At 36.0% G+C, this 27076-nt stretch overlaps 1 protein-coding gene across 6 annotated transcripts; it reads right to left on the bottom strand.

Annotated features, from left to right (window-relative positions):
- LOC149620801 (ATP-binding cassette sub-family C member 4-like) lies at positions 1–27076 on the bottom strand. 6 transcript variants are annotated; one of them, XR_016375146.1, is made up of 18 exons: positions 26761–27076; positions 26433–26537; positions 26284–26373; positions 26036–26227; positions 25559–25740; positions 25362–25458; positions 25067–25294; positions 23907–24079; positions 19746–20047; positions 13848–13927; positions 13642–13792; positions 7290–7520; positions 7110–7210; positions 5217–5573; positions 5067–5156; positions 573–650; positions 372–505; positions 159–293 (listed from the first exon to the last, which is right to left on the bottom strand). XR_016375146.1 is itself a non-coding variant. In XM_089854011.1 (17 exons), exons 1-17 carry the CDS (start codon positions 26812–26814, stop codon positions 129–131), a joined length of 2877 nt encoding a protein of 958 aa, XP_089710137.1. In that variant the 5' UTR covers positions 26815–27076; the 3' UTR covers positions 1–128. The 6 variants fall into 6 exon arrangements, 4 of the variants coding, with proteins under 4 accessions (XP_089710137.1, XP_089710138.1, XP_089710139.1 ...); XM_089854011.1 differs by having other exon boundaries at positions 1–293; positions 372–650; XM_089854012.1 differs by having other exon boundaries at positions 2–293; positions 372–650; positions 26741–27076.

Here is a 27076-nt window from a genome sequence, read left to right as displayed (position 1 = left end):
TATGTTTTAAGAGACCTGTGCCTTTTGAACCCTTATCTCTTAAACTGTCTATTCTTGGAAAAAGAATACAAGATTCATTTATATTCATTAATTTATTAGGAAATTTAGATGATCTTATTTGAGCATATTTAATTATTGTAGGAATCTTGATTTTTAGAACGAACAGCAATGTCGTAAAGCTGCTTTTTCATCAATGGGTCTAATTCATTGAACATTTCCGACAGTGCAGATGAGCGGTCATTCAAAAGCTTCAAAGGGTCGTCAAATTCAACTATTCGACCAGCTTTTAAAACCTAATAAGAATAATAATAATATTAAATTTTGCAGTCATTTACGGCAGCAATGTTAAATTTATAAACTGAGATGTTTACCATTATTTTGTCCGAGTCCATGATTGTGTTTAGTCGATGGGCTATTGTTAACACTGTGCAGTTTCGAAATTTCTGTCGGATTGTTTTCTGTATTAGGGAGTCTGTATTGTGATCTACATTTGCAGTTGCTTCGTCTAGAACAAGAATTTTGTTTTTTCTTAGCAAAGCCCTTGCAAGACAGATCAACTGGCGCTGGCCTACGCTTAAATTTCCACCGCCTTCGGATATATGACTTTCCAAACCCCCTTGCATTTCCATTACGACGTCCTTCAGTTGAACCTAGAAAAACGTATTCTTAATTCTTATTCTTATTCATCATGGAGGAAAAAAGTAAGTCAGAAGTGTTTGGTTATTTAGAGGCAACCATAGGTTATGTTGATGGTTTAGAATTTAGCAAAACTCCTTAAAAGGAATGGGCATTTACAATTTCATATCATATTTTACCACGAAAGTGGTATTATGTTACACTTTCGAGTCTCTACTTTCAAAATATCAAGTTTTTAATATAATTGAACCAAAGTTTCTATTTTTAAAATCCGTTGAAAAATCACGAAAACTCAGTTTCGATACATCAATGATTTTGTCTTTTCGAGCTTGTTCACCCGTTTGATGACATCACTATGACGTGAGAGGGAAAAAAGCGCGGGAATCCTATTCGCGTCTAGCCCGTTCTCGCCAGTCTAAACTTTGGGTCTGATAGCGGAGAGAGTGGCACCATCTCACGTGAAAAATATACCTGTGGCGTCGGAGCACGGGAAACATCTTAGCCTTTCATAAAAAGTGGATTTCATATATTTTCATATGAAGCATTTTCAAATGCATATTGCCAAATAAGCAGAAATCGGGGAATTAAAAGCTTGATATTTTTGAATTCACAATTCTATCTTTTGTTATAAAAATCAGAGGTTTTTCAAACGAAGCTTCTCCTTTCCTTTAAATAGTAAAGATGTTGATCAGTTTCCTGAAAATATTTCCATATATAGGATATGACGTTGTATGTAACTGTTTTATTGATGGGAGATCCTCATTTAACTCTTTTGGCGGTTTCTCACGCACAGCGTTTGTTACAAAACAGGCGAATACGTTTATAGGTTTATAGGTTTATTAAGGAAGCCGTACAAAGTACACCCCTTTATAACGGGGCGGCTCCTCTGTTGGAGGAGCTCAGCAATAAAATAAAATACAATAAAACTGAATACAAAGTGGTAACATAAGAATGAAAACTTGAAATGATGAGTAAAAATTAAATAATTAAATTAGTCACGCACACACGTATAGGTCACTTCTTTATGGGCGAAAAAATTGCCAGCCATCAAACCCGGCGTTTTGATCCCGATGGTTTTCCCTACGCCAAGCCTGTTTCTTGGCCCACCACAGGGAGAGGATACCTCTTACAACGTCATATCTCCAGGGTTCCCCTTTCAAACCGAGCATGACCTCCAATGGTTTACCATAGTTTTCTAATCGCCAAATTATGGCATCCGCGCCTGAAACAGTGGCTGGGCACTCCAATAGAACATGTTTTGTGTCCTCGTCCGCCTCTCCACACAATATACAAACAGGTGGGCAGTTCCCTATCTCTGATTGGCGGACCCCAGTTAGTAGGGAGCCTGAACGAGCCTGAAACAGGAGACCACTGGCGTGTGTACCGTCGTAGAATATTTCCGGGTAAGGATTTCGTTTTGCGATATAATGTCGTAGGCTATTTTTATTCGCGACTGCGTCTCTCCAAATCCTTTGGGCGTGCCCTCTTGCCTCCCCGTCCACTATATTCTCACACTCACTATATGTTTCAATTCTTCCGCGCATTGTACCTTTACCATACTTCCGGTCCAGGTTTGCGACACGTATGGTCCATGCCGTAACCAGGCCATTAGATCGAATTGAGTCATATACTTGTTTGACCAGGTGAGTTGCGGGCAAGAATTTCAGGCAACCCAGGTATTTAAGCTTTGACTTGGCCTCCCTGGCCTCCATTGTGAACCAACCCATTTCGCCCTGAATAGCGGCATAAGCCGCCATCGGGCCTGCATTTATCGCAGAGCGGCCGACCATGGACTCAGTTCTGTCAAGCGTCGACATCAGTGAAGCTGGGTAGCACAGAACGTCATTCCCGTGTGTTAACGCAGGAACTGCCACCGTCTTCCACAACGTTCGGCCGACCGTGTATTGGTTATAAGAGCCGTTCGCTAAGTTTCTAACTGCCCAACGGAGACTGTTGCACTTCTTCGCTAGGTCAGCAGACGCTTTGGAGAGGTAATTGTCGACGTTGGTGAGATTGACCTCCAAGTATGTGTAACGCGAGACTTCTGGGATCAAGAAACCCTGCACGTGGTAAGAAGGCGGGGGTTCTATTCGGTGATACGCCAAAGAATTGGACTTCTCTGGGCTAAATCGGAGGCCCACATCATCGGCAAAGTGACTACACACATCAAGTAGAGATTGCATCGCTTCTGTTGTGTTGGCAAATAGCACAATATCATCGGCATAGAGGACGCACGAAATCGTCACCGCGTCACCGTCACAAACAGCCGGGAGAGTGGCACCGTTTTCGAGGGAATGCAGTTGAACGGCTAGTTTATCAATGTAAACAAGAAAAAGTACTGGGGAGAGCGGGCAACCCTGACGAAGCCCAACGTGGCTCGGAATTGGCGGTGTGGTGCAGTTATCTAATGTATAGGCGTAGTTACATCCTGTATATAGCCGTTGAATGACGGCTATAAAATCTGCTGGAACCTCTTTTTCTCTGAGTACAGCCCATAGTTTAATCCTATCGACAGAATCGTATGCCTTTTGTATATCCAGGAATACTACTTCAAGTGGGGAACGTGAGCGCTGCGCAATGTCGATTAGTTGAGTTATCACGAATAAACAATCTCCGAGCCTTCTCCCTTTTCGAAAGCCGCCCTGCGCTGAGTGGAGCCGGTTGTTAGATTCCAAAAATGGGCTTAGCCTGTTTTTAAGGAGACTGGCATACAATTTATACATAATTGAAGACACAGCGATAGGTCGGTAGGAAGTTAGGTCCGATACATCCTTTGATTTTCCTTTGTAAATAAGTGATACTCGAGAATGGAGCCATGTTATAGGCACTTTACGTTGGGCCCGCTGATAATTGAGTATATCCAGAAGTGCGAGATTTGCCTTAGGACCAAGGGCCTTTAACGTTTCCGTAATAAGGATAACTCATTGGCTGCCACTTACTCACTGTCCTAACTCTCCACCACGGCATTTGCTTCCTCGTGTACTACTCCCGCCTCCTTCAAATTCCAGTACCAGTCGTAAACACAATTATCTCCCTCCTCCCAGCATTGCTAATTCCGCCACTCCATAAATGCTTCACACTCAAGTACCACATGTCCTGTTGTCTCGAAACTGTCGTTATCGCACATTTTACACTGATGTAAGTATCCTCCACTCCACGAGGTTTCTGTTAGAACTTAGCCTCTGGGACTTTGGCAGAAACAGCAACGCACTTCACCTCCGCTTGTAAAAAATCCCATCCCCGCAGAATCTCGGTTGCAATTGGGAAACCTAGTTCAATCACCCTTGATCGCAAACCTAGTTCAATCACCCTTGATCGCAAACCTAGTACAATCAACCTTGATCGCTAGCCTAGTTCAATCACCCTTGATCGCTAACCTAGTTCAATCACCTTTGATCGCTAACCTAGTTCAATCACCCTTGATCGCTAACCTAGTTCAATCACCCTTGATCGCTACCCTAGTTCAATCACCCTTGATCGCTACCCTAGTTCGATCACCATTGATCGCTGACCTAGTACGATTAGCCTTCATCGCTGACCTAGTTCGATTAGCCTTAATCGCTAACCTAGTTCGATTAGCCTTGATCGCTAACCTAGTTCGATTAGCCTTGATTGCTAACCTAGTTCAATAACCCTTGATCGCGAATCTAGTTCAATCACCCTTGATCGCGAACCTCGTTCAATTACCCTTGATCACTAACCTAGTTCAACTACCCTTGATCGCTAACCTAGTTTAATTACCTTTGTTCGCTTACCTAGTATAATCGTCTATAAAGGCGCTATAATCGCGGTGAAACGACTACCTAACCCATACCACTGAAAAGTTGTATGTTCCACAGTTTCAGGGTAAAAAACGCAATTTAGAGTATGTAATTAAAATTATGAAAAACCATACTTGAACTTAATTGTTTTAGTGAAACTTCAAAAGGCACCAGTTTAATGTTCAACCTTTCATTTAAAACCGTTTTCTGACCTATCGAACAAATAGTCTTCAAAAAATGGTCGAGAAACTTTGGCTATCACAGCAAACATTTCCCATGTTATTCCTATGGGAAAATTTCCCTTTTTTTGCCAAACTCACTGAATAATTTTATGAAAATGAAAGCCACCCTTAGCAACTTTATTTTTTATAAAATAAACTAATTAATGGATCTCTTTGAAATTTTAACCGCATATTAAGGGCCTGGATTGTAGATCCGTGTTTTTGCAAAACACTAAACATAATACGAAAAAAGTTACATCCAAACAAAAAACTCTCCTTAAGAGCAGTATGAAGTCTTATCTTAAGAGAGTTACCGCTCTCATAGAATTAACTTTGATGTTTACGCAATACACAGTTATCTTTTGCTGGTAGTGTTTAGTTTCCCTTTGTTTGTTTGAACAAAAAGCGGACAGGTGAAAGTAAATATATATATATATAGCTTTCATACTTGATCTAACGCTGTCCAAAGTTCTTCATCCGATTTGACGTGAAATGGATCTAGATTTCTTTTCATTGAGCCACTGAATAGGAAAGGATCCTTCAAGAAATGTTTTAATGAAAACAAATTAAAGCTTTAAAAATAAGAAAATCACATTACCTGGGGGATTATAGAAATATTTCTACGTAAATCATGTAATCCAATTTCTTTCACGTTGACATCATCGATCCTTAATTCACCTTGAGGTTCAGTCATTCGAAACAGTGCAGAAATGATGGAGCTCTTTCCAGCACCTGTTCGTCCTATAATTCCCACTTTTTCACCTCCTCGGATTTGACAATTCAGATTTTTTAAGACTGAAACATCACCACCAGTGGAGTAACTTAAGCTGAGGTTGTGAATTTTTATTGCTCCTAGCACTGGCCAATCGGCTGGCGGCTTTTTGTCCTTCTGTGATTCTAATGCCGCTTCAGCTTTTAATTTCGTATATTCAAAAACTCTTTCAACTGCAGTCATCTGTAATATTTTTCTCACGTTTCATCATTTTAACTCATACTTTTTCAGAAGAACTATTTTAAATTTGTAAGGTTCAAAAAACTTTATCAAGCAGGACTACATTTTGACATATAAAAGCCTTACATTACTACTTTAGCAACATTTTTTCCGTTTTACTAAAAACATGGAGATATAACGTTTCTATAACCATCCTCCCACACTCTAAACTATTTTACTTTCCATTAGAATAATTTCGATAAAAAATCATTAATAGTAAAATTTGTCAATTTATCGGTGCTAGTTCCAAAATATAAGACAAATATTTGATACAAAAACATGGTAACTGGGACTAAAACTACACTACCATATTCTTCGTAACTTAAATTAACTGAGAAGAATTTCTGAGGCAGTTGGTCAGATTTTTCCCTAAAAATCTTGCAAATCTGAACTAAAGATTATCAATCCAAAGATAATTGAAATTCCGTTTGTCTTTCAAATTTTTTTATAGATCTAATCTTTAAATATGTTTCCTTGATTTCATTTCGATTCAACTAGATTCAAATAAATATTTTTATACGACCAGTTGATATTATATATATACAGGGTGTTTGTGAAAAGTCCATCAATAATGAAAGGGCGTATTTATTGGGCCATTTTGAGTCGAAAATGTTCTATGACATTTTGCCGTCCGAGCCACGGTTTTCGAGTTATGATTTGAATATTTTAGGGATGACCCCTTCATTAAATTAGCGCTGTCTTTCAATTTCTTAATTAAATTTAAGGGGTCATCCGTAAATTACTCCAATCATAACTTGAAAACAGTGGCTCGGACGGCAAAATGTCATAGAACATGGCCCAATAAATACGCCCCTTCATTATTGATGGACCTTTCACAAACACCCTGTATATAAGAAAGCTAACTTATTCCAAGATGTCAGTTTTTTTAGTAGAGTCGGTTTTCTACTTGGTCATAAAAATGCTACAATTCTTTTATTTTTACAGAGCTTTGCTTGTCCATAGATGAAATTAACTAATATTGGGTCAGCGAGAGCACTCGTGTTCGAGTCCGACTGCTCGTATGGGAATGTTCAAAGTCTCTAAGATGTATCGGAATGTTCGAAGTCTTTAAGATGTATAGGAATATTCGAAGTCTTTAAGATGTATGGGAATGTTCGAAGCCTTTAAGATGTATGAAAATGTTCGAAGTCTTAAAAATGTATGAAGTCTCTAAGATTTATGGGAGTGTTCGATTTTTTAAGAGGTATGGGAATGTTCAAAGTCTTTGATATGGCCTACCAGGACCTCTAGGTTTTGTTTCAAACCGTTCATAATACTTGCGATATTAGCTCTATTTTTACTTTTTCGTAATAATAAATACAATTAAGAACATAAAATATTTCAAAAAAAAACATCAATATCGAATACTTTTGAGTAAAAAACCATTGCACTTATTTTTAGTTATAATTTATCTCACAATTCTTTAGGTTAAAATAATTCGTGCTAAGTTTATAAGAATTCAAAATTATATCAGCTTTTTTTCAAATTTTTGCTACTGACCTGATTTTCCAAATCCGCCGATTGATTTACTGAATACTGGAAAAGGCCTATGAGCGCTAGTGCGTTGGACAGTAACAAGCCAACATTGCCTCCAGTGGTTTCTGTTTGATATTCAAGAAATATTACAATTGGAAAAATTATTTTTTAAACATGTTCCACACAATTCGAAATTAAAATTACCGGAATTTATGATCATCAAAAATATTGTTACACACGTGATGTACACGACTGTTAGTTGATCCAACAGTGAAGCGAACCATCTTGAGGCAGATAAGAGAGTAAACCAAGTTGATGTGTGGTTGTCTTGTAGCGAGCAGAAATCCTTCACGAATTTTTGCTGAACGCCAGATGCTCGAATAGTTGTAATTCCACAGAGTGATGTCGAGAGGTGAGAAAAGACAGGACTCCTTGCTGAAAGAAGTTATTATGTTTCTAACCAAAAAAATTATTTTTAACAGGCTGAAAAGGCTAATTTCCCGTCCCTATTATCTAACGAACCACAAATGCTATTAGTTAGTGGTTTTGAATAGAGCTCGGCGTTATCTATCCATTATCCACGTTATTTTATCTTTATCCATACTCGAAAATTATCCACAGAACTTACATGTTAAATCGTTTTATAATCCACAACTTAGTTTATAAATAATCGGTTATCCACCAATTTGTGGATATTGGATAGAAAATGCCGAGCACTAGTTTTAAATAAAATATAAATTGAAATCTTCTTTAGTTCATGATATATTTTTGATAATGATAGCATGAGAGATTAATTAATATTAATTAAAAATGAATCGCGTTACTTTGAAAGTTCCTGTACCTATTATCTCAAGTTCTAATAATGCGAATGACAAAAACTTTACTTCTGACGATCTATAAAAGCCAGACGTAGTTTATGGTATAATTTGAGATTTTTAAGTTTAATTGTTTTTAAATTACGATAAGAAATGTATATTCGAAGAGTGTTTCAAACGTAAACTCGAAGATGTCGCTACAAGCAATAGCTCATGTTAAGGTTCGGAATTTCATGCCCCATTTTAACCCCCAGTCTGAACTTGAAAAAATATTTGGTGTTTTTCCGTTCTGCTCTCAGAGGTGGTGGGGGGCTCCGGCCTGGCTAAAAGGGGTGGGTAAGGGCGGTACGCGACAATTTGGTCTCGCCGAATTGGTCTTGGAACAAATGGGTCCCGGGACAAATGGGTCTGGGGGAAAATGGGTCTCGGGACACTTTGGTCTCGAGACAAATTGGTCCCGGTACAATTGGGTCTCGGGACAAAGTGGTCCAGGAACAATTGGGTCTCGGGACACGAAAGTCGCGTTTTAAAAAAAATATCACCTGCCACGATTTTTACCCCCCTCTTCAGGCGGCCGACTACTAACAACCGTGTGCATTGATTTAGAAACTATAAACTACGAATTTGTAAGTGAATTAAAGAGAATGGGTTGTCGTACCATGGATCTACTATATTTCAATTATTTTCCAAACAATACAATACCCTGATTAATTCAGATTGTTTAAAATTAAAACCGACTAATTACTATAATACCATTAACATTTTATAACCCCGACACATGCACCCCCAAAATAATAGCATGCACGCCAGATTAAATTAAATTACTAAATTTAGTTGCCACTTTATATTATATTAAATTAAATTAAATGCGCGTTAGCGTTATGCGAAAGAGTACTCATCACAACGGAGTTCATAGTTGCGCGATTGTCACCGAGACTTGCGGCGACACTAGACGGATCGGACGGAAGTGAAAAACGTAGACGTTGTAGTAAAGAGTGTTGGTTGGCGCCAAAGGTGAAGAATCAAGACTTGTCCGGTCGACCAGTGGTTTACAGCGACTCTCCGGAACCGTGGTGGAGTTCCGTTCCCGCCATGGGAGAAGTACCCGGAGATGGACTTCGGTTCTATCGAGCAGTCATCAAGAGTGTCTTTCTTGAATCTCGGATCTCTATGTTCTGGTTATCTCATTGTGGTGTTCAGTCCTTTTTATAGAATTTCGATGACTTGAAATCTTTGTGGCTTGAAGTCTTTGTTCACTGATTGGTTGAGAGCGTCGATTTGAACGCCGATTGGTTAACGAATCGAGAATTTGGCGGTTACTGTTCTTGGTGTTAGGGCGCGAGCGCGGGAAAATAATTTTGACCACGTCGCGGTGGCAAATTCTATGGGCAACGATAAGATCTGGCGACTATCTGGCGTCTTTAACTTAAACAGTACAATTTCTATGCACAATACCGAGAAAAGACATTTCAATACAAATAAGCCTAAAGTTACGCTACAGTATATAACAGAGCTATTTACAGCATCCAAGGTACGACAGTATATTTTTTGAAAGGGTAAGGTAACAATAAAGAAAGAAAGACTCGGCCGGCGAAAGAGGGGTTGAACAATGACCAAGCTCTGGTGGCGCCACGAAGTCGCCACCAAAACGCTATTCCCAGTCTTTTATTGACACGTCCCTATAGGTTAACCATTCAAACCTTTCCCACTACAAAACTTAGGTTATAACTATAATGGCTAACGGACTTTTGGGAAACAACTAAAATTTGAATTGTGCAACGAAAATATCCGTTGCACACCCCTTCAGAATTTTTTAAAACACCCAAATTTAACCGAACCGAACCGAACCTAAACTAACTAAACTTAACCTAACCCAACCCAACCTTGTTTGGAGGTAAAAAGATTATTTATATGAGTATTAAAAGCCCGCCTCTTACCACGAACAATTAATTAGCAAAATGGAATATTTTGTAAAAGGTGTCAGATAATTAATAGGAGAATATTTTGGAAAAGGTGGCAGCTAATTAATAGGAGAATATTTTGGAAAAGGTGGCAGCTAACTATTAAGAGAATATATTGTAAAAGGTGGCAGCTAATTAGTAGGATAATGTTTTGGAAAAGGTGGCAGCTAATTAATAGCAGAATATTTTGGAAAAGGTGGCAGCTAATTGATAGGAGAATATTAAGGAAAAGGTGGCAGCTAATTGATAGTAGAATATTAAGGAAAGGTGGCAACTAATTAATAAGAGAATATTTTGGAAAAGGTGGCAACGAATTATTGGAACCATTGTTTTGGAAAGGTGGCAACGAATTTGGTAACCAAATAATGACGAGACCAAACTGTCCCGAGACCAAATAATCACGATACCAAATAGTACCGAGACCAATTAATCACTATACCAAATAGTCCCGAGACCAAATAATCACGATACGAAATAGTCCCGAGACCAAATATTCCCGAGACCAAATAATCACGATACGAAATAGTCCCGAGACCAAATAGTCCCGAGACCAAATAATCACGATACCAAATAATCACGATACCAAATAGTCCCGAGACCAAATAATCACGATACCAAATAATCACGATACCAAATAGTCCCGAGACCAAATAATCACGATACCAAATAGTCCCGAGACCAAATAATCACGATACCAAATAGTCCCGAGACCAAATAATCACGATACCAAATAGTCCCGAGACCAAATAATCACGATACCAAATAGTCCCGACTCCCGAGACCAAATCGGTGAGACCAATTAGTCCCGCGACCAAATAGGCAAGACCAAAATGGCGAGACCAATTCAGCGAGACCATATTTTCCTGTTCCGGGGTAAGGGGCGTGTTTTTAGTGGGAAAGTTTGAATAGTACTTTAGCTCAGCTGCTGGACTTTTAACCATGGATGAAAAAAAACTAACAGGGATAAATGACGGCTGTAAAATGTTTCTTCGAAACACACCCTCGCGGCCAAAACTATAAGAACCGGAAACATTCAATTTACCGATTTACGGGGTCAAGTCGGTTGGTGTTTCGTATGCTTTTTGTACCCATGTAATCGTAGCCACTGCCACTTCGTAGTTTTGAAATGTTGAATGAAAATCACCATTAAAGTAAATAAAATGTTTTACGCATATACCTATGAAGAGTTGGGTATCCCGCGCCCCATTCCGCTAATGGAAAATTTGGAAAACAATATTTTAACAGGTTTTGTGTGCCAAGGCTTAAGTGATTTTGTCTATTTACCTGACAAAACATTTGAAAACGTACTTTTGAATACTAACTGCCTGAATAAGAGGAACATATTATCTATCTTAAAAACAATGTATGCAAGTTACCAACCCAAACAAATCATACGAAAACTCTCAAACATCTAAAGTTAACCAGAGAGAATTTATAATAGAGAGTGGAAGCTCTTGCCTTTGACAGTGCTAAATACAATGTAAATCAAACAAGTAGGCTACGACGCTAAAAATGGCCAGGAAAATTTCCGGTCACATGACACTCCTTTAATTTTAAAGGTTGCCCTCAATCACTGTTGGTTGTACAATTACCCAATAAGGGTTCGCGATTTCGAGTGCGATTGGCGCCATTTGAAGTTATTTTAGTCCGACCGTTCCCTTTCCCTAAAAACGGTAGTGCCCATCTCCCCTAGAGACCCTCCCACAACATTCTAGACTCACCCTAGAGGGAGGGGCCTCAAAAATTATACCGGAAACAGACCTGGACAGTTTTGTTGATCACGTGATTTTCGAGCTACATAATATTCCTCAGTTTCCACTCCCTATATAAAATCTCTCTGAGTTAACGGAATGGACATTTTTAAATTAAAGTTCCCGAGGTTACCACGAGATGGCAAAATTTTTATAAATCTACTAAAACCACAAGTAGAATCAAGGATGATAGGGGGTGGATACGAATTCTGAGAGAAATACACGCCGTAACTTCGGACGCGATTGGGTCTGGTGGGACGCTAAAAACGGGGGAGGAATACTCGGGACGAAAGACAGGTGGGCTACCTCAGAACTAGACACTATTTAGCGCCATCGTGTAGGCCTAATTTTGCATGTATATTGCCAAAGTTATTTTAAACCTTTTTCTCATAAATAAAATTTGCAATTGAAACATTAAATTTTATATAGAGTTAATATTTAAAAATTATTGTTTCGAAATTGTTGCTAAAATAATAGTGCTCATAGATGACGCTGCAATAGGGAAACGCCGGTAGGAATTTCTTTGACGGCGCTAAACGCGTCTGATAGAGTTCTTTGTTCCGCTTTCAAGGGGATTGAAAGGATTATATGATCAAATATTTCATTAAATAATGTTTTTAACTTCTAACTACGGTGTTAAATGATCATTTTTATGCGCGAAAGAAGAAAAGGTTTAATAATCAATGTAAGTTTTTTCAAACATAGTAAAATCATGTTTTGTTTCATCACAATGCGTTAGTAGTTAAATTCCATTTTTTTTCATCAAATGGCTAATCTTTTCAATCGTCCTTGAAATAGGAATTAACAACTCTAGGTGACGCCCAGCGCGTTCAAATAAATCCCTACCGGCGTTTCCCTAATGCAGCGTCATCTACGTACACTATTATTTTTGGAACAATTTCGAAGCAATAATTATTAAAAATTAAGTTTATATAAAATTTAGTGTATCAATTGAAAATTTTATTTATGAGGAAAAGGTTTAAAATAACTTTGGCAATATGCATGCAAAATTAGGCCAACACGATGGCGCTAAATAGGGTCTAGTTCTGAGGTAGCTCACCTGCCTTTCGTCCCGAGTATTCCTCCCCCATTTTTAGCGTCCCACCAGACCCAATCGCGTCCGAAGTTACGGCGCGTATTTCTCTCAGAATTCGTATCCACCCCCTATCATCCTTGGTAGAATAATGTTACACCAAGTTCCTATGTAAGATTTTTTGCCGTAGCCTCTGTGTCTGAAAGTTCTGATGTTAAGCTTTTTAAAGTTCCCAATGGAGCTCGCGTGAATGGAGAGATAAAATTTCTAAAATATCGGCCACGACCGAGAACGAGCTTTTGAATCAGCGCTCCACAGCGGTGGAGAGTGAAGTAAAACAGGCGGGGTTAATTTTTTTATCCGAGTAAGTTCAAGCATGGAGGGTTCATCCAAGTGCACGGTGTTTGCGTTTTTTATGGCAACGGTGTATCGTGTGGAGTGCAAACGTTTTTAAAGAAAGTCGACTGAATTATATTTTTCTGGCACGGAAATACTCTGAGTTTGTTTTGAGAGCCTTTTATCCATTTCTAAATTAATACATTTACACCCGATTTGTTATTCGTAACTTGCTCCGCCATAACGTAAACTCCGATCGTCTTATAAGATATCCTCTCTCTATTGGCTGAGTAACTCACCACAAGCGGACCCAACCTCCAATCCAAAAATTGAAGTTTCGTTAATTTTTTAAGGGGGGTGGAATTGTTTTAGTGAGACCCAGCTTTCTGCGGCTGATGTTAGTTGGCGCCGAAAAAAAATGTTAGGAGAGAAAAACTTTGGGTGTTCAACTACCATTTACTCTACAGTAAATACATTCGGTCTAGCCTTGGGATATCAAGTTTTAGGAACACTCGAGATGAGACGTTCGTTAGAGAGAACCTGACACACAATACCTTCATTCCTAGGCTGTAAAGCTATGTCCTTTTAGATCATCTCCTTTTGACTAAAACGCATAATGAGAAAGTTTAAACCATGTATGTATGTTTTCCAGTTTCTTACTTGTTCCTTCAAGCCTTTTCAGATCTCTTGAGGTCGCGATGTAATATTTTCGAATAAATATGAACAGAAATATTAAGACGAATGTTGGAATTGAAGAAAATGGAGTGACGTAGATAACAATACCAACAATAGCGATTAGAGTAAGTAGATTCTGCCGGAAAATTTCAAATTAACGTTTTCAGCCAACAATATTTCACGAAACTTACCGCGGTAAAATCCACAATTGTAAAAGGTAGTTGGTCATCTATTAGTCCCATATCTTTGGTAAAGCGGTTGAGAATTCTTCCTGAAAAATGCAGTTGAAACTTTCATAAGCTGACAATTAAATGAAGTGAAATGAGATATTAAAACACACTGATCTGAAAGTAAAGACATAAACCAAATATTTTTGATTCGAAATCATTTTTTGCTACCCAAAAAGAACCCGACTATTGTTTCTATTGCCAGTCCTAATTATTTCAGTACCCGTCAAACAACCCGACACCCTATTCATAATGGAACTTTTCAAGTACCCGTACCCTACACGAAATAGAGAATTCACAACCCTCAAAGGACTGTATTTTAGTAATAAGTCTAGCCTTAAGGTGCCCCTTGTCAATAAAAGTGCCATTTAAGTCAGAATTATCAAAACAGATTTCGAATTTTCGTTTGGCTGAACATCGAAATTTATAACTCTCCGAGTGACGTATGTCACAGTGAGAATCTGTTACGACCACGTCGTGGTGTGTATGTGTGTTTGAAGGTACACATATTAGCTTCCAAAACCAGAATCATAGGTCTTTGGGTATTAGGACTAATATTTTGGAAAGGTGAAAATTATTACTAATAGGTCTACAAGAATTCAAGTCGATATATTTATTTTTAGTTCACAAACCTAACTTCACCTCCCCTAATCGAACATATCATGTCTTAATGTTAAATAAATCATTATTAATACATACCTATTTGAAAAATAATACATTAAGAAAATTATAATATAAAATATATTAAAATTTGATTTGGAAGTGATCATTTAATAAAGCATCATTTGTCGTTTACAAACCTAACCTCACCTGTCTTAATGTTAGATGAATCTTTACTGTTATTGATGCACATACTAGGTTAATTAAAATATTTACGACATGTATATGTATGTCCTCCTGGGTGTAAACCTAGGATTCTAAATCGGTTAAGTATCATGGTAATTTACACAGTAATTTACCAGGGTAACTGTAATTTACGATTTTCTCGGGTAAATTACGAAAACGGTAATTACCCTGGTCATTAACGAGATAATACACTGGTAAATTACAACGATGGTAATTTACCACCGAATTCTTATTTCTATCTCTTGGAAAATGGTCTCAAGGTCCATGTTTTGCTCTACCCGAACATGCACACTTATTTCTTCTCATGAGTAAGTCATACATGGTCGAACGGCAAGCTTGGGAAAAATTTGAAAAAGGAAATAAAATTGTATTTTCTCGTCTATTCTTGTTGTCGAGTTCCTTTGCGTCAGCTGGAAACGCTGTAGTTGTTAGAATTTTGTTCTAAAAACGTGAAACAGCAATAGTTTGCAAAATGGGTAAGAAGAAGAAAAAGGATGTTGCTGCTCAAAAGTATATTTTGAGCTGCAAACATACAAAACTCGGTTTTTAAATAATGTAGGACACTATGCTACAGAAAGTATAGCTACGTATGTTCAAGCGGTATTTTTCATTATTTAGCTTAAAAACGATCAATATAATTTATTTTTGAATTTTCGTAAATTTACGCGCTAAATTACGGCGTAATTTACCATTTTTGAACCCTATATAAACCCGAGCCTCTGGATTGAAGCTCAGGTTCGAATCACGAAATCAAAATCAATACAACAAATCGAGTCTCTGTTCTTTGGTACGTTTCGTGTAAACGGATTTCTGTTCATTGGGACGTTTCGTGTAAACGGATTTCTGTTCATTGGGACGTTTCGTGTAAACGGATTTCTGTTCATTGCAGTGATGGGCGCTCTCATCTCCTACTCCTAATTTTGAGTAATTTCTGAGTAAAAGAGAGGGCTTTTTTGAGCTTGTGATATGAGCAGGAGAGGAGAGGTACTAAAATTTGAAATTGGAGGTGAGTTTGAGATGAAAGGTGGTTTTTCAACCTCCACGAGTAACTTTAGTGGTGAGATATATTATTTTCAAAACTCGGAGAGATAACCTAGTGTTGAGAGCAATTGTTTTCGATCATGAAGAGAGTAGTTGGATGTGAGATATGATTTTTCGGTAGTCCATGAGTGGAGTGATAGGTGAGAGGCTATTTTTTGAGCGTTTTTTTCTTGAAGTGAGTCTGTGATATACGTTTTGGGTTTTCCATGGAATGAGTGGTTGATATGAAATAGGTTTTTTTTATGTGTCATGAAATGAGTGGTTGATGAGAAGTTTTTAAGCTCGATGAAAGGAGAGGTTGACGAGATGTCGTTATACTTGATGATAGAAGTGCTTGGTGAGATACTGGATGAAAGGAGTGGTTGATGGGAGACATATTTTGGGCAGTATGTAAAAAATACTTGTTTCTAACTGAAAAATAGAAAAGAGAAACTTTGCACCGACTGAAACTTAAATGAGTTACTTTCAAAGCCGAAACCCTACTATCTCAACCATAATAAAGGTTTATTTAATGGAGGATGTCAGTTTTTTTTAAGCTTAACGGAAATTACGGGATAACGTGTTTTGAGTTTGTACTTTTGATAAATTTTGAGATTATCTTTGAAGCGACTTATGTTATTTATAGGGGTTCAAAGAATTTAAAACACGCGTTAATAAGATATGCTTTAATATTCTAAAAGAGTGGTAGATTACCGACTACTGGTAATGAAGCTAGATTACCATAAGGAAATCATCTCTCTAAGGGCCCAAGCGCATCTATTAGCAAAAACATCTAGTTCTGCTAGATGTGACGTAGATTTTGTATAGGGACTCCTTCAGAATTTTTCGTGAAATTCGCGGGAGAGAAAAATAATTTTCAAAATCAGCCACGACGGATATCCTAAGCCGGTCGTGGTCTAGACGCGAGCTCTGAGATAACGCTCCCAAGCGGTTGGGAATCAAACTAAAACACACGGGTAGGCGAGAGAGGAAGGCCTGAGGGGAAAAATAAGTAAGAGAATTGCCAGACCCCCCCAGCTCTCTCAGTCACAAAAGGTATATTCGCGCTTAGTAAAAATCACGAAGAGCTGTCGTGAGAAATCTTTGAAGGAGGGAAAAATGTTCAATGCCGGGTTACTTTGCAACGAATGCGCTCGGCCTGTGTTTAGGCTATACAATTATTATACCACTTGAGATGAGACGGATGGCTGACCAAATCGGACATACATACATTTCAACCGTAATATAGAATCTTGGGCCCTTAGAGAGATGTCCTTATGAGATTACCGATGGACGCGCTACGCCCTAATACGTGTTCTTTCCAATGATTCTAAACAATTTTAAATAATATTAAGACTGAATTAGAAGATATTAATAAAAACTTCCTTTGTAGGCAAAAAAGGGAAAGTGTAAAAGATAAGTATAGAAAATTAATTGCCTGAAGTACAGATATTCAAGTTTTTCTTTTTGAAGAAATTATTATAAATCATTAATTATCTGAAAAAATTATTATCCTAGTTTTTTCACCTAAATTTTATTTGCCCAAAAAATTTAAACACAGTATTTTTCTAGTAGTTCTAGAAAATAAGTCAGCTTCAAGAATTTTTTAAGGGATACAATGTTCTACTTTATATTTTGCTTATAGAAGATTCAAATACTCAGATATATGAAAAAATGTAGATTAAAGTTTTATATTATAAAATTGGAAATATTGATATGGTATATATATCAGTTTAAATTTTTATATTTTAAAATTGGAAATATTACTAAGCGGAAAATAACATAGGCATTTTCATTGTGATTTCACTATTAGTGTCGAAAAAATCTGTAGATTGATCGTGATATCTTGAGAGCAACACAACACGTAAATTTTTAAAACTTCGCAAACTTTACAATTAACGAAAACAATTTCTGTATATTTTATTATTCTTATAGGGCCGAATTCTCAACCTAATTGTAAATGCATGAGAGAAAATAAAATGCAAACGTGTTCTTTTTTTAAAATTATGCAGATCTTTCATGTAAAATTATATTTACTGAAGTAAATTTGGTGGAAAAAATTAAGATAAGAATTTTATCAATTTATTGATGTTTTATAATCATGTTTTCGAAATGGAAAATTTGAATATCTGTTATTTCAGGCAATTAATATTCTACACTTATCTTTTACACTTTCCCGTCTTTGTCAACAATGACAATTTTATTAATAATGTTTGACTTCACCTCTTTTAATTTTGCCTTTCATAATTTTTTATCTGGTTAGCTTTGATTAAACTCTATTAGATGCTCACTGAGAAAAGGTACTTTGCGCCTTATTTTATAGCATTGGTGCATGAACGAACACCAAATACTCGTGTATAAAAACAAAAAGTACACTTCATTGAAGCTTGCTCGAGCCGTGTAATATAATAAAACACCCTTTTAAAATGAGATAAATGCTAATAATGAAATGAGATGAGCGCTATTAATAAAATGATGTGAGATTGAAGAAATAGTTATGAGTTCAAAACTAAGGCTTCATGGGTGTTTAAATGAGATGAGTGAAAAATATCAGATGATATTGCAGGTGCTTAAAATGAGATGATATACAAAACCCGGGATAAACTCACCGAGAGATATATCTACTAGAAAAAAAACTGAAAGGAGAGGAGGAGAGGAGAGCCAAACAAAGGCTCTGATTTGAGGGCTGCCATGAAATGAGAGAAAATGAATATTACTGAAAGGAGAGGACTCAAAAATGAGTTTTCAATAACACTGACGAACAGTAGTGCGCTTGATATTTGGTTCCATTTTATAAAATAAAAGAGGTGAGCCATAGAGGAGAGGTTTCTATAGAAAAGCGCCATTTTGATCACGTGAGATGATGGAATTGTATTTGAATTTGATAAAATAAGGAGAGGAGAGGTTTAAAAATATTTCACCAACTTATGAGATGGGAGAGGAGAGCGGCGCTTTGGTCAATATTTGAAAAAAGGTGTGAGTGGGAGAGGGAAGAAAAATATCAAAAATGCCGATCACTGGTTCATTGGGACGTTTCGTGTAAACGGATTTCTGTTCATTGGGACGTTTCGTCTTAATGGGACATCTGTCAATTTGGAAAGTATGTCTTAATGGGATTTCTGTAAATTGAGAACGTCCGTTCTAGTGAGATTTCTATCGACTTAGAATTATACAGAATATGTTCAATGGGAGTATACCTTCACGATAGGTAATTATTTCTATGGAAACTTTGATACTTTCAAAAATTAAACACAATATGACTATTAAAAACATATTATCAGCTACCGAAATATTATATTTGTTTTTATCTAGAATTGTCAGTTCTTTTGAACGGGAATTGTTAATTCAAGAGATAGTTTATTTAGTTTGTAATGGAAATTCTTCGAATCACCGCAGTACAGTGGTAGAGCATAAGCCTTCAAATAATAATAGGATTTAAACACCAGAGGAGCTAAATGCATAGTAGAAGGACCTTAGTTAAACTATTATATATAAAAATATTAATTCAATTAATATTACGACAAGTTTGTTTGGGAAAGACATATAAATGTGTCAAATTATGCGACAAAAACATTCATTTCCAGAAAATATTTAAATACAATATTATCATTTTATAAATATATTATGTTTGTTTATTTATTATGTAAAACAATAACGATTCAATTAAAACTAGGACAGGAGAGGATAGGTTAGGATTGTGAACAAAAAATAAATGTACTAAAGCGCCATCGCGTAGACCTATTTATTAAGAAGTTTTAATTTTTCGAAAATAGTAACCCTTAAAATTTGTTGCCACCCTTTAAAAATATTGGTCCTAATACTTGGCTGCCACCTTTTCTAAAATACTAGCCCTAATAATTAATTGCCATCTTTTCTAAAACAGTATTATGGGGAAGTAAACTGATATATCAAAAACTTAAATAATTTAAGAAAATCACTTGATAATTAAAAGTTTCGTGAAATAACTATTTGATAATTAAAAGTTACGTAACTCACCAACTGGGTTTTTATCGAAGAAAGATATGGGGGTCCGGCAAACGCATTGAAACATTTTATCATGAAGATTGACAGACGACTTCATGCATAGTATAAAGAAGGTAATTGTTCTTGTTATAGAAAGTACAAATAGTGTTGCCATGAAACCAGAATACGTGTATATGCTGGAATATTTGTTACTGAAATCTCCCGTTATACTGTTCCAATTAATTCCACTAGTTTCTGTCGACATTGTAGAATTCAAATTCACTGTGTCATTTTCTGAATGCATTAACTTGCTCTTTTCTTCTTCTGCTTTTGTCCTAGAAATTAAATGAAACAAAATGAATTGTTCGTTTTGACATCAATCTTGCAGTTTAATCGAATTTGCACACACAATAAATTGAGTGTTTCTTTGGAGTGAAAATGGTGTAATTTTTAAACACACCTATATAACACCTAACATTTTCACATGAATAACAAAAACGGTGTTATATTGGTATTTTAAAGGTGACCATTATCTACGAAAAAAGCTAAGTTAATATAGGTGTAAAATGTATCTGGAATTACTCCTTTTTCTCAAAAAGGGTGTTATAAGGGTAGATCTCAGACTTTAAATTTTATAAACTGGTATTTTTTAGCACAATTCTGTAAATTTTTAATTTCTATTTATAGTTATACTGTCTCATACAATAACACGAGAGCGGCAAGAGAGGCGAGAGAACAATTTCGCTTTTTTCACTGATTTATGATTATTATTAATATTAATATGAAATAGTTTTGTGGACAATTAATATTTAGCGAAATGGAAGTTTCAAAAGAGTGTAATTCAAGAAAACACTTTTTACAAATTAAAAACACCCAAAATAGAGTTTCGTCACCTTGAGTTTTCCGGACAATTTAAGGTGTAAATTCGGTAATAAAAACCTTTAAAACACCGTTTGAAATTAAACACGGAAATTAAATAATAATACTGCGGGATAGAAAATCAATAACTTGTTTCTTAAATGAGGTCTTCCGTTTCTGTTTTAATTTTGAAGTCAATCCAAAGATTATAAAGTCAAGGAAAAAGACTTAATTGTTCGTATTAAATTAAATATAACAGCATTTTTAAAGATGATATTTTCTTTACAAAATATCTTTATCCCTGAGTAAAACGTAGCTAAGAAATTGGTGATCAGGTGGTATGGTAGCTTTATAAAACCAGCTAAATGTGTTATGTGACACTTTTAAAAGCGTTACGCGGCATTCTTAAAAGTGTTACGTGACACTCTTAAAGGCGTTACGCGACACTCTTAAAGGCGTTACGCGACACTCTTAAAGGCGTTACGCGACACTCTTAAAGGCGTTACGCGACACTCTTAAAGGCGTTACGCGACACTCTTAAAGGCGTTACGCGACACTCTTAAAGGCGTTACGCGACACTCTTAAAGGCGTTACGCGACACTCTTAAAGGCGTTACGCGACACTCTTAAAGGCGTTACGCGACACTCTTAAAGGCGTTACGAGACACTTTTAAAGGCGTTACGAGACACTCTTAAAGTTGTTATGCGACACACTTAAAAGTGTTATTTTAAGCTCGCAAAGGTGCTGAACAACACACATAAAAGAGTAACAATTATCTTTTAGTACGAAAGACGAGTTGAAAAGGTGTTAAACTGCACCTCTGTTGAACAATTTCCATTCTTATTTTCGACACCCATTGTTCAAATAAGTGTGTTTAAATCCTTTCAGCTTAATATCTAAAGAACAGTTTCTAAGTCTACCTTATTTGACATTTCCCATAAAGTTCTATAATCATTGTTTTGACACATTGCATCCCGGGTTTAACATTTTTAATCTAATCAAACAAGGTTAATTTATCGTTAAGTGCTCACGACGCCCACACTCTGCGTATACGGTCCAAAGTATCGGTTATCGATTGAATTAATAGTTTAGAGAACCCATATAATAACAAAATTTCTTCTGCACTAAAATTTCGTGATTCTGCGGATGTAAATTTGAACTACAGACAAACCTTTCATTAAAAATCCATAAATATCTCAACAAGTTACTGGAACATGTTTATTTACCATAATTTAAATGTCAATTTATCTTTTTAAAGGGTATGGGAATTTACAATTTCATATCATATTTTAGCACGAAAGTGGTATTATATTACACTTTCAAGTCTCTACTTTCAAAATATAAAGTTTTTAATATAATTGAACCAAAGTTTCTATTTTTAAAATCCATTGGAAAATCACGAAAACTGAGCTTCGATATATAAATTATTTTGTCTTGTCAGCTTGTTCGGTTGGTTTATGACATCACACGGGCAAACCTATACAAGGAGCGCGAGCGCGAGCTATACCCGTCTCGTGCTCTGTCTATGCTTTGATAGCGGAGAGAGTGGCACCATCTCGCGTGCGTGACGTCAAAAACAAGAAAACGTTGTAGCCTTTCTTAAAAACTTTTAAAAAGTGGATTTTAAATAATTTCATATGAAGCATTTTCAAATGCATATTGCCAAATAACTAGAAATCGGAGAATTAAAAGCTTGATATTTCTGAATTCACAGTAATTAATTCTATCTTTTGCTATATAAATCAGAGGTTTTTCAAACGAAGCTTCTCATACCCTTTAAGCATCATCTTACAATAATAACAAGGGATATGTTATGGATTATGGCTTATTTCACCTTTCCCTTATAATTAGATAAGCCTTCAAATCGTTAAATAATGTATCACCTTGCAACTATGTTATTATCAGAGAAATGTTAGCAATGAACACTTAAGTGTAGTCATTTGAGGCTATTTACCACTGTTCGAAAACCGCCTAAATTGCGGGAGTTTGGTCAAATGGGACTTTCAAATTATGGTTTCGGTCTGTGTAAAATGTGGACCAATAAAAACTACTTTAAAAGGTGTTAAAGCACTAAATATTTTTGAGTGTACAGTGAAAAGTATGTGTAGCATCTTTAGTGAGTGTAGCACGATGTGGTAAAGGTGGCAAACTGTATTAAAATCACGCTGTGTAATACAGGCTTCCTACAATATTTCACGCCTTTTCTGCAGTATTTCCCACTTCAGTAGTTCAAATTCACGCCATTTGAAGAATATTGGAAGAACATACAAACACTTAAAGAACACCTTTTAAAAATATTGCTTTTAAAAGGTGTAAGAAATAGTTCAATGAGGCGTAATAAATGTGTCAGTGTGAAATATTTTTAAGATGTAGTACCTTTAAAGAGTGTAATATTCCTTTTCGGCACTATTTCACACTTCAAGCCAAAAATGACGCCTTTTGAAGAATATTAGAAGAACATACAGACACTTTAAGAACACGTTTTAAATATATGGTTTTTAAAAGGTGTAAGATAAAGCTTTATAAGGTGTAATAAATGTGTCGGGAGAAAATATTTTTAAGACGCAAAGTGTTGAAAATGGGCCATTTAAAACCTTCAGAGGCGTTATTTAACCACTTTAATGGTGCTGTTTTTGGACCCGTCAAAATTAAGACAAAAGGTGCTAAATAACACCTTTGATTTTAAGAGTGTGGTAACGAATTGTGGCTGTGTATAAGGAATAAACCACTTTCTTGAATATATTTATGTTCATCGGCTTTTATACCAATTAATAAGTAAGAACGGCATTGCCATTAGCGTAATGCTAGGAATGATTTTTAAGATGCTATAGATAGAAACAGAAGTGAGATGAAACCACAAGTACTGAGCTAACCAAATTCTTCACTCGGCGAAAGTGAATATTCTTGATAACACACCAACGGCTGGCCCTCTGGTGGCGGTTTCAGAAATTCCCCTCCAAAACGTGAGACGCTCGCGGTGGTAGACGACCGAACTAGATTCAAGGAGCCGTGTCCGTGTTCCGCGGCTTTAGGTTGAGGGGAAGGGGGTGGGAAATGTTTTTGGAACTCGACCAATTTTTTTCTCTCTAGTTTTAGCGTGTGGGAAGCGGCATAAAATCCTCAAATTTGTTCACTAGTGCCAGGATCTACTATCAATGCTAGAGCCCTTCACTTCTAGTCTCATCTCACTTCTGATAGAAATTATGGCTGAAAACAACTTGGGTGGCAGAAACAACTTTTGACTGTGAAACACACCTTCACTAACGTACTTCGCATACTGCCATACATTTTGTTGTTATGTTAGTTACGGTAAAAAATATATTAAGGTTAACGAACCATAAAGAAAGCCAATAATCACTGTAACTATAGATGAATTGGGTTGCAAGGTTCACCAATATTATAAAAACTCCAAGGAAAATTCCACCTCCAGCTTTTATATAATTGAAGTAGGTCGAGGCTTTGATTGAACCTTCAGTATTTTGCTCCGTCATTTCCTTTGGAATTTCTGTCTAAAAAAACAGCCAAGTATCATTTCTCGAAATTTCATCTATCCTTTGAAGCAATTGTTTTCGAAAATTTCAGCACTGATTTTCATTTTAAGGAATAATTAAGGTAGACTTTGAACTTTGCATTAAACAAATCGAAGGATGAGAATTTACAATCGCACCAAAGCATTTTAAGAGAATTAACAAGTACACGCAAACATCTTTGCATCCGAGATAGGGTTAAGATACCAAAATTCTGATAGTTAATTGTAGCTGCATATTAAATTATAAGGTTGAAACCAGGTTATTTTAAAAATAAGTGCCCTTTAACATATTCTTGATGAAGTTTTTCCTTTTATGGATGAAGCTACAAAACTCATTTTAACTTAAAACGCGATAAACCTTGCATTCAAGAAACGTGTGATATCCATTATCAGATATAATTTTTTTTCTCAATTGTATTAGACCCTTTAAAAATGTTTATAAAGAAATTATAGTCAAGATTATTTCTTCTTGTTGATAAAATGTTATATTTGGGTTTCCAAAAACAAGGTATCAAGTTTTAAATATCCATGTTAAGTAGCTTTTAACTATATCGAGCACGCATTTTGTTTTGCAATAAGATTAATGATGATTTAAGCTTTTCTCATCAAAAATACCGCTTGCATTAAGGTCCTTAAAACGCATTTTCACGCAGCTTATGTCGTCAGAAATAGAAATGTACTTCCAATCGAGAATAATATATGTGCACAAATCGTGCACATTATTGCACTGTATCTCATTATTTATCAGTGGAAGACTGGAAGTAGTTTACAAAACACCGTCTTATACCGTAAATTATCACTAAAAGCAGTCGCAATACTATTTTTCCTCTGATAAAACTCAACCTTATTTACAGTCGAACCTACTTCTTAATATATATTCAATCTCATTTCTCTATATGTAGTCTGTAAGTTTAATTTCTGTGCGCTTTATTCTTTTCCCGTAATCGAACAATGTTAAAAATCTTACTATTTTAATGGAAGCGTCTGCTAGAATATTTTCAAGTTCTTTTAATTCATCGCACGCATTAATAGAACCACCTTTTTCTGGTGAAGGCGAATAAGAGTCATCTCGGAAAAATGCAATAGATTTTGGCCCATATTTTCCCTCAGCGCCTGTATCTTTGTCAGATAATGACAACAAATCAAAACCCTGCGAAATTATGTCTTCGTAAGAACCAACCGCAGCAATACCTCCCTTTAAAAACAAATAAACCGTTCATTCTTTTAAGTTAATTTTCAACAGAGATTTTTTGTCAAATTACTTGTTTCATTATAACTATTTTGTCAACGGCTTTCAAAAACTGCACTTGATGCGTTATTAAAACACGTGTTTTTTTCTTCAGATGTCCATCGATACACCTTTAAGTATGAAATTAATTTTATAGTTTAAGAAGAAATGAGTTATTTTTCTATCATTCTATATCCAAAGTACAAGCTATAATGTAGTATAAATAAATACTTTTCAAATAAGTGTTTGGCGACAGACACATCCACAGCGCTTAAAGGGTCGTCCATTAGGTATATATCAGCATCCATATACACGACTCTGGCCAAATTAACACGCGCTTTTTGACCACCGCTCAAAGAAACTCCTTTCTCGCCAACTAAAGTCTGATCACCGTAGGGTAGTATACGAATATCCTAGAGATTAATATATTTAATACATTTTATCAGGAATGGATAATTTTAAAGACGCAAAATGAATAACAGTATCTTTCTATTCAACACGTACAGATATTTTTGAATATCTCATTGTCTATTTTAAATCACCATTTTGATGAGAGAGTATATTAACTTTACCTGAAATTACCTCAAACCAGACACTTTTTTTAACCCATCTCGTGGAATAAAAGGCCTGTTACTAATTTTACTTTCTTCAAAAATACATTGTTGCCAGGTTTTTATACTGATCAAAACGAAAAATCTGTTATATTACCTCTTTTAGCGCGCATGCGTGTAAAACTCTTTCGTATTTGTCTCTATCCATAGGTTGTCCAAACAATATATTTTGTTGAATTGTTCCACCGTACAACCATGACTCTTGAGACGAATATCCTATTTGTCCTTGAATTTTGATGTTCCCAATTAAGGGTGGTAACTCACCCAATATTGACATGAGTAAAGAAGACTAATGAAAAAATAGAGTAAATATAAACCTCGATAACGAATTAGTGCGTGCATTACTTTTCCTGATCCTACAGGTCCAACGATTGCCAATAATTCACCCGCTTTAATATTCAAACTTATATTGGTTAAAGTAAATTCCTCTGACTCCTTTATTAATGTTATATTTATTAAAATATGGTTCAATAAAACTGCGAAAATTAAAATACTTCTATCCATTTTGCGGAAACATTGTCAATCCATATGTCACTCGTAGTCTTTTCAACACAAGCGTTATTTCCTTTATCAGTTTTCTCTTCAAGTTCAAGAAACGTCTGTAGAAAGAAATCAAAATAACAAGTCAAGAGTGTGTTCAATTCTGGACTTCGACTAAGTCAAAAAGAAAAAGAAAATTATCATCACGGTGGATTTTAATCCACTCAATTAATTCTGAACAAACGCAAGGATAACGTGCTAAGCGGAGCGGAACAAGGTGATAGATCATTTAAGCAGTACCAGCAGAAGTCCATTAATTTACCATAGGAAGTAAACAATTACAATGGCTGGTATAGCGTACGTCTTTGCTGGGGTGATAATTTTAGGATTATCCATTTGTTTATGAGACAATTCCGGATGTAACGAATGAACAAACTTTAATGAAATTTTACGAAATCTATCTACAAATTGTTATTGTTTTGTTATAATGCTCCATTAGTGAGCCGAACTATTTTTAATATAATGCTCCATTATTGAGCCGAACTAATTTGAAATAATGCTCCATTAGTGAGCCGAACTATTACTCTTTTAGAGAATCTACTTATATTTTTTTCTTACGCTCCGTTAGGGAGCCTACTTTTTGACTCCTCTCCGATAC

This window comes from Phalangium opilio, unplaced genomic scaffold (genome assembly GCF_054372755.1).
Source record: "Phalangium opilio isolate 3A_F unplaced genomic scaffold, DU_Popi_V2 ptg000209l_1, whole genome shotgun sequence".
In the NCBI taxonomy this organism is placed as follows: domain Eukaryota; kingdom Metazoa; phylum Arthropoda; class Arachnida; order Opiliones; family Phalangiidae; genus Phalangium; species Phalangium opilio.
This window is presented reverse-complemented; position numbering and strand designations above follow the sequence as displayed.

Bases quoted from the DNA above. Each gene is read 5' to 3' on its own strand.
- LOC149620801 (XM_089854011.1), bottom strand. From the start codon at position 26,814: ATGGATAATCCTAAAATTATCACCCCAGCAAAGACGTACGCTATACCA. The intron at 26,374-26,432 runs GTATTTTAATTT...ACATTAATAAAG, and splicing joins TTTCCGCAAAATGGATAGAA to GAGTCAGAGGAATTTACTTT. The intron at 5,574-7,109 runs GTCAGTAGCAAA...AAAATATTACAG, and splicing joins CGGCGGATTTGGAAAATCAG to ATGACTGCAGTTGAAAGAGT.